At 48.6% G+C, this 12,230-nt stretch overlaps 1 protein-coding gene across 1 annotated transcript in view; it reads left to right on the top strand.

The window, feature by feature from the left end:
- Positions 1 to 12,230, top strand: part of COL4A6 (collagen type IV alpha 6 chain) — a 413,946-nt gene that overhangs the window by 390,135 nt on the left and 11,581 nt on the right. Inside the window, exons 28-38 of the mRNA XM_066249666.1 lie at positions 77 to 238; positions 2,072 to 2,242; positions 3,239 to 3,382; positions 3,821 to 3,946; positions 4,413 to 4,594; positions 6,471 to 6,534; positions 7,129 to 7,203; positions 7,693 to 7,800; positions 7,894 to 8,001; positions 9,172 to 9,243; positions 9,542 to 9,667. Coding sequence (XP_066105763.1) covers positions 77 to 238; positions 2,072 to 2,242; positions 3,239 to 3,382; positions 3,821 to 3,946; positions 4,413 to 4,594; positions 6,471 to 6,534; positions 7,129 to 7,203; positions 7,693 to 7,800; positions 7,894 to 8,001; positions 9,172 to 9,243; positions 9,542 to 9,667 — 1,338 coding nt within the window. The remainder of the gene's footprint in view (positions 1 to 76; positions 239 to 2,071; positions 2,243 to 3,238; positions 3,383 to 3,820; positions 3,947 to 4,412; positions 4,595 to 6,470; positions 6,535 to 7,128; positions 7,204 to 7,692; positions 7,801 to 7,893; positions 8,002 to 9,171; positions 9,244 to 9,541; positions 9,668 to 12,230) is intronic.

Consider the following 12,230-nt stretch of genomic DNA (forward strand, 5'->3'; position numbering starts at 1 on the left):
TCTGGCGGTTGGTTTGGTGACAACTCTTTGCCATCACTGATCCAGGCTGTGATCATCTGTCCCTTCCTTTCATTAGGTTTGCCTGGGAAGTCAGGTTTGCTAGGTCCCAAAGGTGAGCGGGGCAGCCCTGGAACACCAGGTCACATGGGACAGCCAGGCACTCCAGGGACTGTTGGTTTACCTGGCATCAAGGGCAAACCGGGGCCGCCAGGAGCACCAGGCTTTCCAGGCACTTCAGGTAGGTCATTCGCAGATGGAGCCCCAGCTTGCCAGACTTAAGCTTGGCCCTGGGCCCTGGTGTGCCAAGGGGCAAGAGGTGTGGCATGGCCAGTTGAGGAGACTCACTTTCCTAATCTCTCATGTTTCAAACCTCAAGCCACTCTTGGCATGCCAAGCAGAACAGATTTCTGCTGTTTAGCTTCCAAAACATTACCATGAACCCCACCTGCCCCTCCCCCCAAGGCCTCCCTCACCTTTTGATGCTTTAGGCTGCCCCAGTTAGAGGAGCTGCCCTGGCTGTGGAGGGGGCTCTGGCCATCTCAGTCGCCTCCCTGGGGCCACGGGGAGCCATTTGGGCTGGGGAGAAGCTCGAGCACAGTGTCACTGTGGTGGCCAGCCTCTCCGGGAAGCATGTCTCTGAGAATCATGGCCAAAGTGTCCCTCCCGGGGCAGTGGGCCTGACACCGCTGGTTCTAGCCTATTTCTTTTTGTTTTCTTTTCACTGTCATCATTTTTAAATGATTTTGTATCTATTTTAAAATTATAGTTTACATGCAATATTACATTAGTTACAGGTGTACAACACTGATGAAGCATGTGTATACCTTGCAAAGTGATTACCAACATAAGTCTAGGAACCATCTGTCACCATGCATAGTTATTGCAATACTATAGATGGTATTACCTGTGCTGTATTTTACATCACTGTGGCTAATTTTATAACTCAACCTGCCTTGGTTTTGCACCACCATCCCCACCCTGACCCAGTGACTATGTTATCCCTCCTTACTACTGGCCAAGGGACTGAGGTCAAGTTATTTACAGAACCAGTAATATTCTTTGAATCCCCTTTGTTCTTCTGTGTTTCTGGAATCGTCACATAAGTTGTCCAGGTGAGAAAATGTCACACAAGCTCACAGACTAACACCTCCACGGGCTTTGCCTCAGGGAATTATCTTACTATATACTTACTATAAGTGGCAAAACCAAGGGTCCCAGAACTCATACCGTGGGGTTGGCCCCCATTGAATTTTCTTCTCTTGTTGTAAAATCCCCTTCACAGCCTCCCATTAGAATCCTGGGGCTTTCAGCTACTTGATGCTTTTCAATACATAGAAATCCAAGTCAACCATTCATTTAGGTCCTGAAGGGCCCAAATACCTCTGTGGTCACTGATTTAATCCTTTGCTTTTTTAATTTCCTTGCTTTGTACCTGAACATTCTACTTTGGCAGCAGCTCAGAAGGTTAATCCCATTGACCAACTTTAAGCATGGTGAAAGAAGTCTCTGAATACCTAGGAGACCAAATGGGTCTTGGAGATTTCTACAGTACTTGGCACTAGGGGGTCTTTCAACCTGAATGCCAAGGAACTGGCTGACTTAACTGCTTGCATAAGGGATTAAAAGGGCAGCCCTGTATCCATGGCTCCCTGGGAAGCTGGAACAATGGCTCGGCTTTAACTTCCACTTCACGGATTGGCTCAGGAAACAGCCACAGTGCTGTGATTCAGATTTGAAGTTCCAGGAAATTAGAGTCCAGTTGCCACCCTGACTTTCCAGAGCTCCATTCAGAGGCTAAAATTTGAACCGTGTGGATAAAGAAGGAAGAAGTTATAATCAGATGCAGTGTGTGCCCTGCCAGCTGCTGTGCTAGGCTGGAGGTAATAGTCCTTGGTGTGGCACTCTGGGTGGTAGGTGCTACACCAAGAACTCCACCTAATAGCAGCCTGCACAGGTCATTGTTAAAGGGCCATTTATGAGAAAATAACCAGAAGCCACGGAAATGGGCAGTGGCCCAGATCGGGACAGTCTCACTTCACAGTTGTCCTGTGTTCTCTCCTATGTGATTCAGGACATCCTGGAAAGAGAGGTCCAAAAGGTGAGACAGGTTCCTCTGCATCAACTGGAAAGAGAGGGCTGCCTGGGCTGAAAGGCCTTCCTGGAGCTTCAGGGTTGATTGGCTTCCTGGGGAACTCGGGCTTGCCCGGGAACGCTGGGCTGCCAGGCCTGCCCGGTCCACAGGGTAAGTGAAGGAGTCAGGAAGGCAACAGTGGGTGCCACAAAGGAGCATCCGTGCTGTCCAGCTTGCCCCTTCCCCTCTGCCTAAGAAAAGGGGATGAGCAGGGACAAGATACCTGCACAGGCTAGTGCTAAAGGAGGACCTCCACACGGGGAGTCGCCCTCACCCCTGCTGTGTGGAACACTGTGCTGAATAGCACGGTCAATAAAGCCCAAGACAGCAGTAACCACACTGTTTACTCACTTGGCATCACCCCTACGACAGAGCCTGACAGTTCTCATTTTCTGTGATTGTCCTGCCAGACACTGGAAGCTCGGTGGGAGGCATTTCCATTTTACACAAGATGAAGTGGCTAGTCTGAGGTCACACAACTTGTTAGTAATGGTGTCAGACTAGAGCTCATCTCCTTGCCTCTCAGCTGTTATTATTTTTTTGTACCACACATGAGCTCTATTTTGACAAATCATAAGACAAGTGTCCGCCTCTTCTTTCCTTTTTTTTTTTTAAGTGAGAGGAGGGGAGATAGTAAGACAGACTCCCACATGCTCCTCGACCAGGATCTGCCCAGCAGCCCCCATCTGGGGCCAGTGCTCAAGTACTGAGCTATTTTTAGCACCTAGAACCAGAACTTGACTGAGCCAATGGCTGTGAAAGGGGAAGAGGGAGGGAAGGAGGGGGAGAAGCAGACGGTTGTTTCTCCTGTGTGCCCTGACCAGGGATCGAACCCAGGATGTCCACATGCTGGGCCAACACTCTAACACTGAGCCTCAGCCCAGACCTCTTCTTTCCTTTCTGTTGCATATTGTCATGTCCCTGCTCAGGGAAATAGTGTGTGTAATTAATAAGAGCTTGGGCTTTGGAGTTAGAGAAACCTAGGTTTTAATCTGTCTCTGCAAGTTCCTAGCTATGTGACTTTGGAAAAGTTAGTTAACCTCTCTGGGCTTCCATTTCCTTGTATGTAAAACAGGGATAATAATAGAAGGTCTTGTTCCTTGACAGGTGAAAAGGGGTCTGTTGGACTGATAGGTTTTCCAGGGATGCCAGGTCTCCCTGGTATTCCTGGTGCAAGCGGATTAAAGGGAATTCCTGGGTTGGCTGGAAAAGTGGGACCATCTGGTCGGGCTGGGAGTCCTGGTGAAAAAGGTGAGCTGACTGATTGAATTCTGGAATTGCTATGCATGCTTCTTAGGCACATTTTGTTTGTTGACTTTGTCATTTGTGTGGCTTATACCAATCTGTGTTAGATAATAAGATTCAGAGCTCCTGAATGAAGTTATTTAAAACCAAAAGACCTAACATCTGTTACCACTGCATGTTAGAGGCCTTGTCATACATTCCCAGATGCTCAACAGAGGATAGTTTCGAGTATGGTCTAAAGTTGCCTATGGAGTTTGGGCTTAGTGAAGGACAGAGCATGCACATAAATGCAAAGTTGGGAAAACAGAAGCGCAGAAGAATCTGGAAGGGCCCAGAAAGGGAGTCCAGAATGGTGCTGGGACAGCTTCGCCCAAAGGTCAGCTCATGCCTGACCCCACGTCTAAGCTCCCTCTCACAAGGATTTCATTATCTCCATCCTTGCAGGAGACAGAGGCAACCCAGGGCCAGTTGGGATTCCCAGTCTACGACCCCCAATGCTGAACATCCAGTTCAAAGGAGACAAAGGCTCTCAGGGCTCAGCTGGATTGGATGGATTTCCAGGACCCAGAGGTGCTGGGGCAGGGAATTCGCAGGAGAAATGCCCAAGAAAGGTTTTAGAACCAAACTCTACTTCCTTCCTGAGAAAAGGCCCTGCACGACAAGGCCCCCTGGGGTGCCAGTGTGGGTGCTGATGGGGGCATCCAGAGACGTTGCCTTCCCTGAGCCTGAGGGGCGCCTGGACTTTGAGACTCGAATTTTCACTGTCACTGTTGAATGAAATTTTTGAACAACAGGCAGTTGTTCCCCTGGAGGAGCCTGGCAGATGGTGGGGCATGGGCACTGGGCAGCATTGCCAGTGCTGGAGCCAGGCTGGGCCCCGGCTGTTGCCCTGTAAGACTGAAGGCCACCGCACCCCATTCCCAAGCTAACTATCTCCAAGCTATATTTGCTTGCCTGCAACCCAGAACACCTGCACCTTGGGGAGCAGATTTTTTCTTGCCCAGAGTCTTTTCCAAGCTGTTTGCTTCTTTCCCAGGTGACAAAGGAAAGGCTGGCCTCCCTGGGCCACCAGGCTTGCCTGGAGCTCCTGGATTACCCAGTACCATCAAGGGACTTACTGGGACACTGGGCTCCCCTGGCTCCGCAGGACTACGGGGCTTACCTGGCCTGAAAGGCTCCCCTGGAATCTCAGGCTTCCCAGGACTTCCAGGAGAAATTGTATGTGTGCACAGATATTTGTCTTCCCACTAGGAAAGGTCTTCTATATTAAAGAGATATGTCTCTGTTGCCTGCCCACCATATTGATCCCAGCCCCTTCCCCAGCTCACCCAAGACAAAGCCCTTTCCTTGAGTCTGATAGATCTTTCCATCTTTTTCTGAACACCCTTTTTCTGGGCCTTTGTTCACGCTACCCCCTCCCTGCTGCGTGGCAGACTTCCTGCTCTGCAGTTGCCTGGTACCTGCTCCTCCTTCAGCCCCCCCCCCGGGTGCCCACTCCTCCAGAAGTCCCTGAGCTTCCACTGTGCTTCTCACTACTTATATCCATCCTAATTGTTCGGTGTGGGTCTGATTTCCTCAGTGAGATGTTAGGACTTGACAAGAACTGCCTTACATAATTTTTTGTCTGCAAACATTTTTAGCATCCCACATTGACCTTGGCACATACTAAGAATTTGGTGCTGATGTTTTGATTTCAGAGAAGTCCTCATTGCCTCCACAAGAGTCAACAACTGGCAAAGAATCAAATCGAGTTGTTCCAGGCTCTTAAAAGGCAGGGTGATAGAGTAGGCTTGGCAATGAGAGAGACTTGAGTGTGAATCTTAGCTCCATCACTCATTAGCTCTGTGATTTTTGTGCATATTGCTTACCTTGCCTATGCTTTATTTTTCCTATCTGTAAGAAATGGGAATAATATTCAAACTGGCATCATACTGAAGTGAAGATTAATTGAAATGATACATGTAGAGCACGTAGCATGGCATCTGGTGCATGACAGGCTCTGAATAAATAGCAATAATAGGAGTAGCATTAAAAGGACTAAATGAACTGGATTACAGAACACTTCTGCAGGCAAGGTCTCTGCTCTTTAAAAATGTTGATCCATCTGTCAGAAATAGCGCGCGCGCGCACACACACACACACACACACATCCTTGAAGCAATTGTAAAAGAAATGCTTCTCAACTGGATGGCCCTAACCACTCACAGAGTGGGAAAGATTGAGTCAAAATGAGAAAGCATTTTGGAAAGAGTGCGAGCATGAGAGAAGGGCTAGAATCAGTAAACATGGCACTGGGCGGAAAAAGTCAGGCAAATGCAGGAAACGTCCTGAGTAATAGCCTAGTGAGCACAGTGACACAGTCCAGAACTCAGACTCCACCCAAGGCACTAGGTAGTATATGTCTTTACCTGGTACCTCACAAAATGGATCAAAACACTGCTACATACAAGGGAAGAACTGAATTGGTGGTAGCTGACATGCCTACTTCCCATGTTCAGAGAGTGTTGGCCATTAGCCCATGAAGCAGTTTTTCCTATGTAAATGTAACACTGGCCCAAATTCAGACCCTAGCACCTGCACACATACAGTCTGCTACCTGGTAGCAGAAAGACCTTGTGTCCCCTGTTGAACCTGTGGCAGAAGGCTGGCCTCGTATGGTGAAGCAACACTCTTTCTGGTGCACGACGGCTCCAGAGCTCTGGCATGGGCAGTGGTAGCTAAGGTGCCTGGGTAGTCAGGTACCTGGCCTGACTGTCATATTTTGTATTTTCTATAAGACTTGATAGAACACCTTGATTTCCCAAGATTCCAATTTTAATAGGCATTAGGAAGTTATTAATGACAAAACCAGGATTAATTGCAGATCAAATCCCTCCCCTAAAAAAACTCCAAGGATGCATTTCTACTCATTACTTATAACCCTCCCCTCTGCAGCATGTCAGTTCCCCTCTCCTCCCAGCCCCCACCGCCATCCACTCCTGCCACAGAGTAAATGATAGACATCTCTCAGCAGTGACTCAAGGAGGCAAGAGGGTGTGAGAGTGGGAGACTCTGAGCTTGGGGCAGAAATAATGGTTTCCCTATTGCTTTGAAGGGTTCACAGGGTCTCAGTGGAGCCCCTGGGCATCCAGGACCATCTGGCCTCTCAGGTTCAAAAGGTAAGAAGCATTTTCTTTTTTAATTGTTTTTTCCAAAGCAAGCTGAATTTCTAGCAGGCCCAGGGCTCTCCTGGTGGTGGGTGGGTGGGGACTCTGTGTTTAGAGGAAAGTGAGTTGATTTACGTTTCCCCTTTAGCCAGGCCCCCTTTGCAATCTTTGTTCCTCAAAGACATGAGACAAACAGTGGTTTGACCCTCCTGCCTTCCATACTCAGCAGCAGAGGGAAACACTGGCTCTACACGGTCTCTTCCCCTGCAGAACCCAGCCCACCGAGCAGGACAAATGCCCATCTTTGCCATCACCATTGTTCCATTCTGGTGATGTTTTAGGGCCTTTTGCCTGATCTTCTCTGCCCATACTGGGCCTACTACTGCGTCTTTCAGTGGAAATATGTTGCATGCAGCAGCATTTTATGCCAGTAGCCTGGTAGCATTGCAGCTCTTTGGTGGTGATTGGTCACTTTTACTCAGTAAGTAATTTTGTCAAGGAGCTCCTCTGGCTAGACTGAATCTGGAAAGATTTTGACCTTCTAAAGATCTCCTTGCAACAAAATGAGCTCTCCTGACCATTTGAACAATGTCTTGATATCCCCAGGAGATCAAGGCCAGACACTTGGACTTCCTGGTAGCCCAGGACCTAAAGGACAACCTGGGGAACCCGGCTTCGGAGGTAAGGTTGCTGTACTTTTGTCTCATGTATCTCACAGACTCCTAAAAACTGATGATTGAAAGGAACTTTGGAAATTACCCCCAAGTTCTGCAACTTCTGTCCCATGCAGAAAAATTCCTGCCTCCTATGTATTCAGGCAGCAAACAGTTTCCGCCAAGAAAATCAGTCTTACTCTTTTTTCAAGACTCAGCATTGTATGGGATCAGTGTAAGACCTGTGGAATAACAGTATCTACCCCTTTAGTTTATAGTTATCTAAACTGCTTCTCCAACATTTCCACCCCTTGCTCCTACTTCCAGGTGTACTCAGAACCTTCCAATTGAGCAGACCCTTTCAAATGTGAAGACAGCTGCCACAATACTTCTCAGAGTTTCTTCATTAGGTCTACCAACCATGACAGTTCAAGTGGCTTCCTGCTCTTCCTTCCTGAAGGAGGAACACACTGCCCACCATGTGACCTTATCACTCCGCCTTTTTCTTGACTTTTAGGTATACAAGGGAAAGCTGGACTAGGTGGTGATGTGGGTTTCCCCGGAATTAAAGGTGACGATGGGAAAGTTGGCATTCCCGGAGATGTTGGCCTTCCTGGCTCCCCAGGTACTGTGCCACATGACAACTTTATTCAGAAGAATTTAGGATTACCTTCTAGGCAGGCCCCATTCTGAACTTCCGCCTTGGTTTCACTTTTAGGACTCTCAGGGACTACAGGCATGAGAGGAAATCCAGGGCTTCCAGGTTCTCCGGGCCACCCAGGGTCACCTGGGCCCCTGGGCCCCCCTGGCCTAGTAGGAACTAAAGGTATGAGTATTTTGGAGAAGACAGTGGGGGATGGAGTCGTTCTTGCAAAAAAAATGGAACAGCAACTACTTTATATTAGGACAGTCGCTGGGCTTCACCCATATCCAGGAGAGCAACTGACTGGGCCACATAAGGGATAATGGGAAAGGAACAGGAAGAGGAAGAAAGGAAAGCCTGAATGGGAAGAGGAGAATACAGAATGCACAGAGAGAAGAGTTATCCAGGAAGGTCAATGCGCCTGAACTGTGGTGGTGCAGTGGATAAAGCGTTGGCCTGGAATGCTGAGGTCACCGGTTTAAAATCCTCGGCTTGCCTGGTCAAGGCACATATGAGAAGCCACTTTTTTTTTTTTTTTTTTTGTATTTTTCCGAAGCTGGAAACGGGGAGAGACAGTCAGACAGATTCCCGCATGCTCCCGACCAGGATCCACCCAGCATGCCCACCAGGGGCGATGCTCTTCCCACTAGGGGGCGATGCTCTGCCCCTCCGGGGCGTCAGAGCCACTCTAGCGCCTGGGGCAGAGGCCAAGGAGCCATCCCCAGCGCCTGGGCCATCTTTGCTCCAATGGAGCCTCGGCTGTGGGAGGGGAAGAGAGAGACAGAGAGGAAGGAGGGTGGGTGGAGAAGCAAATGGGCGCTTCTCCTGTGTGCCCTGGCCAGGAATCAAACCCGGGACTTCTGCATGCCAGGCTGACGCTCTACCACTGAGCCAACCAGCCAGGGCGGGAAGCAACTTTTATGAGGTGATGCTTCTCGCTTCTCCTCTCTCTCTCTCTCTCTCTCTCCCCCTATCTAAAAATAAATAAATTTAAAAAAATTAAAAGGGAAGGTCAATGCTCTGGCATATAAAAGTCTTTCCCTGACTTAGAGATTGGGCAGTGGGTTTCTAGAAGCTGGCAACTTACAGCACTGCCATTGCCACTCTGAGTTCTTAAAGAAACCCATCACCCTGTTTTTAAAGCTATTTCGGTTTCTAATGAGAGCCAGGAAAACCTAAGGTGGAATGTGTAGGTTAAGCTGGTCCATTCTCCCTTAGGGTATTAAATAATGCCTCAAGACGGACCATCCCCTGTAAAATGAGGACTTTGCAATGCCATTTGGGAAAGGACCTTTTGCCAACGCTTCATGAGTTAGCCTTGCTATAGCCATCTCTGATATTCTCTCCCCTCAGGTTATCCTGGAGTCCTAGGTTTGCATGGATTAAATGGTCTTCCAGGAACCAAGGGGACCCATGGGACTCCAGGTAAGGAAGACACTCCAGGGTAAGGAGGGGAGCACCAGCTCTAACAGAATCCTGGCAGCAGCTGGCCACGAGTTCTTGGCTGTGGTGTATTGCATATCCTTGGGCTCATAGATCTCTCTGCCAGCCCCCAATTTGAACTTTGCCTTGATATGTGGAGGAAAGATGATAGGGTTTGTCCTTCTACTCAAATGAGCTGTCCTTCCTTGTATGTCAGGTGGGTCCCAGAAAGTGTGCTAGACATGAGGGCCTCTCCGCCACTGAGTCTGTCCCTACCCCTTCTCTCTGCATCTTCTCCTAGGCCCGAGTATAACCGGCGTGCCAGGGCCAGCTGGCTTACCTGGTTCCAAAGGTGAAAAAGGTTCTCCAGGAATTGGCACTGGAGTCCCAGGGAAGCCAGGCTTAAGAGGACAAAAGGGTGACCAAGGTAAGTGACCCCATGCCGGGCCTTATAGAAGCCGAGTAAGGGCTGGCTGGGGAGCCAGGGCTGGGTTTGTCAGCACCATGCAGCTCACAGGGTTGAGCTGTGTGTGTCTTCACATCTCGGAGAATCTCAGTTGAACAGCCAGCTGAGGAAAAGGGGGTATGTACACCTATGGCTTTCCTGAGAAGGGGTTCAAGGAACAGTTCAGAGTCCCCTCTAGCCTCCAGATTCCCTCCCACTCTCCCTTATTTAAACTCACGGCTTCCCTTGCACACTTGGCCAGAGCCTGGGTTTAATGGTCCCGAGGGACAGGGCTCATCCACTCAGCGGTTTGACAGAAATTCCTGTGTCCCGTGTGGATGCACTTGCAGAGCCCTGGGAAGACAGTGTAGCTGCGGGAAGGAGCCCGAGACTAAGAAGATAAATGTCTCCCTATAACAGACACATGGTGAGGACTCAGTTAGGATTTGTTGGGTTTACTATAAAGCAGGTTTTGCCCTAATCTCCGCCCCTGATTCACACATTGTCTGAAATCCCTTTCTGAACCCTCCTTTCCTCACCTCACAAACAGTGATAATGACTTCTGATTCTTTTTCTTTTTTTTCTTTTCATTTTTCTGAAGCTGGAAACAGGGAGAGACAGTCAGACAGACTCCCGCATGCGCCCGACCGGGATCCACCCGGCACGCCCACCAGGGGCGACGCTCTGCCCACCAGGGGGCGACGCTCTGCCCACCAGGGGGCGATGCTCTGCCCATCCTGGACGTCGCCATGTTGCGACCAGAGCTACTCTAGCGCCTGAGGCAAAGGCCACAGAGCCATCCCCAGCGCCTGGGCCATCTTTGCTCCAATGGAGCCTTGGCTGCGGGAGGGGAAGAGAGAGACAGAGAAGAAAGTGCGGCGGAGGGGTGGAGAAGCAAATGGGCGCTTCTCCTGTGTGCCCTGGCCGGGAATCGAACCCGGGTCCTCCGCACGCTAGGCTGACGCTCTACCGCTGAGCCAACCGGCCAGGGCATGACTTCTGATTCTTTTACTCTACTTAGGGAGATTCTGAAGACCCATAAATATCCCACTCAGTATAAAACAGGAAATATATTTAGTATAACATCATGGCTAAGGGTATTGGCTCTGAAATCAGACCACGGGATTCAAATTCCAGCTCTACCTCTTACTAGCTATATGACCTTGAAGAAGGAAGTTAATTGTCCCTCGTTCCCAAATAGAACCTTAGTTTTCCTTTTCTATAAAATGAACATAATAAGACAATCTGCCTCAGAGGTTTGGTGTGAAGAATCAATGAGGAGCAAGGTAATACATATGAAAGCACTTAGCACTGCATCAGGCACATACTAGGTGTTCAAGAAAAGTTAGCCATTATATCATTACATGATAACTGGGGGAACATATTTGCAAAATGTTCTGTCCCTCATAGTTCTGGGGCCTGCGATTCCATATGTTATGTATGTGCATGGTTGTGTAATGTGCATGTTTGCATAACGTGTGTATGTTTTCCAGGATCTATAATCATACATTAACTTATTTCTTTCTGCATTTTACATTGGTGCATCTGCTGTCTCTGTTTATTCTCTCCTTTGGTCTGAACCAACCTGATCTTTTTTGAAAGCTAGCGGTTTCTCCAGAGTAACAGCTCTGACAGGATCTGAGCCTCTAGGGAGATGGGGTGACTCCTTTGACAGGAGATAGAAAAGAGGAGACCTCGAAGGTCGCATAGAGGCCTTGCCTTTTCTGTTTTCAAATCAGGACTGTGAATGCCTGCTCATTAAATTATTCTTTTTCTTTAGCTATCTGAGGTAATAAAATCATTACTGCAAATGCAGTAAACAGCACATGTCGAGATGGATACATTTCAGGAATGTAATGTTGAAGGGAGGTGGGAAGAAGCAAGTACCAGAGAAATATACTTGGTATCATTCCATTGCTAAACCTTTATAAATAAGCAAAGACAACCGGTATATAATTTAGGATAGAAATATGTATGGTCAAATTGTGATGAAAAGGGAACAATGAAGACAAAATCCAGGAGTGGGTAGTTTTGAAGGAGGAAAGGTGGTGGGATCTGTGAGGGGCGTGCAAAAATAATGCTATCTTCTTTTTCTTAATCAGGGGGTTGGAACAGATGTTCATTGTATTAGTTTTTATATATGATTTCTAAATATCCTCCTGTTTTTCTCAATATAATTAAAACAATTTGTTTTAAAAACAGATATCATAACTCCCCCCCACCCCCATAGGAACCCGTCTCTGATTTGATCATAGAAATCTGTGTAAAATAAGGATTTACCACTAAGGAAACTTCCTAGAGCCGTGATGGCGAACCTTTTTATAAAAACCACCCACTTTTGGCCCTGGCCGGTTGGCTCAGTGGTAGAGCATCGGCCTGGCGTGCAGAAGTCCCGAGTTCGATTCCCGGCCAGGGTACACAGGAGAGGCGCCCATCTGCCTCTCCACCCCTCCCCCTCTCCTTCCTCTCTGTCTCTTCCCCTCCCGCAGCCAAGGCTCCATTGGAGCAAAGATGGCCCGGGCGCTGGGGATGGCTCCTTGGCCTC

This window comes from Saccopteryx bilineata, chromosome X, assembly GCF_036850765.1.
Source record: "Saccopteryx bilineata isolate mSacBil1 chromosome X, mSacBil1_pri_phased_curated, whole genome shotgun sequence".
NCBI classification, from domain to species: domain Eukaryota; kingdom Metazoa; phylum Chordata; class Mammalia; order Chiroptera; family Emballonuridae; genus Saccopteryx; species Saccopteryx bilineata.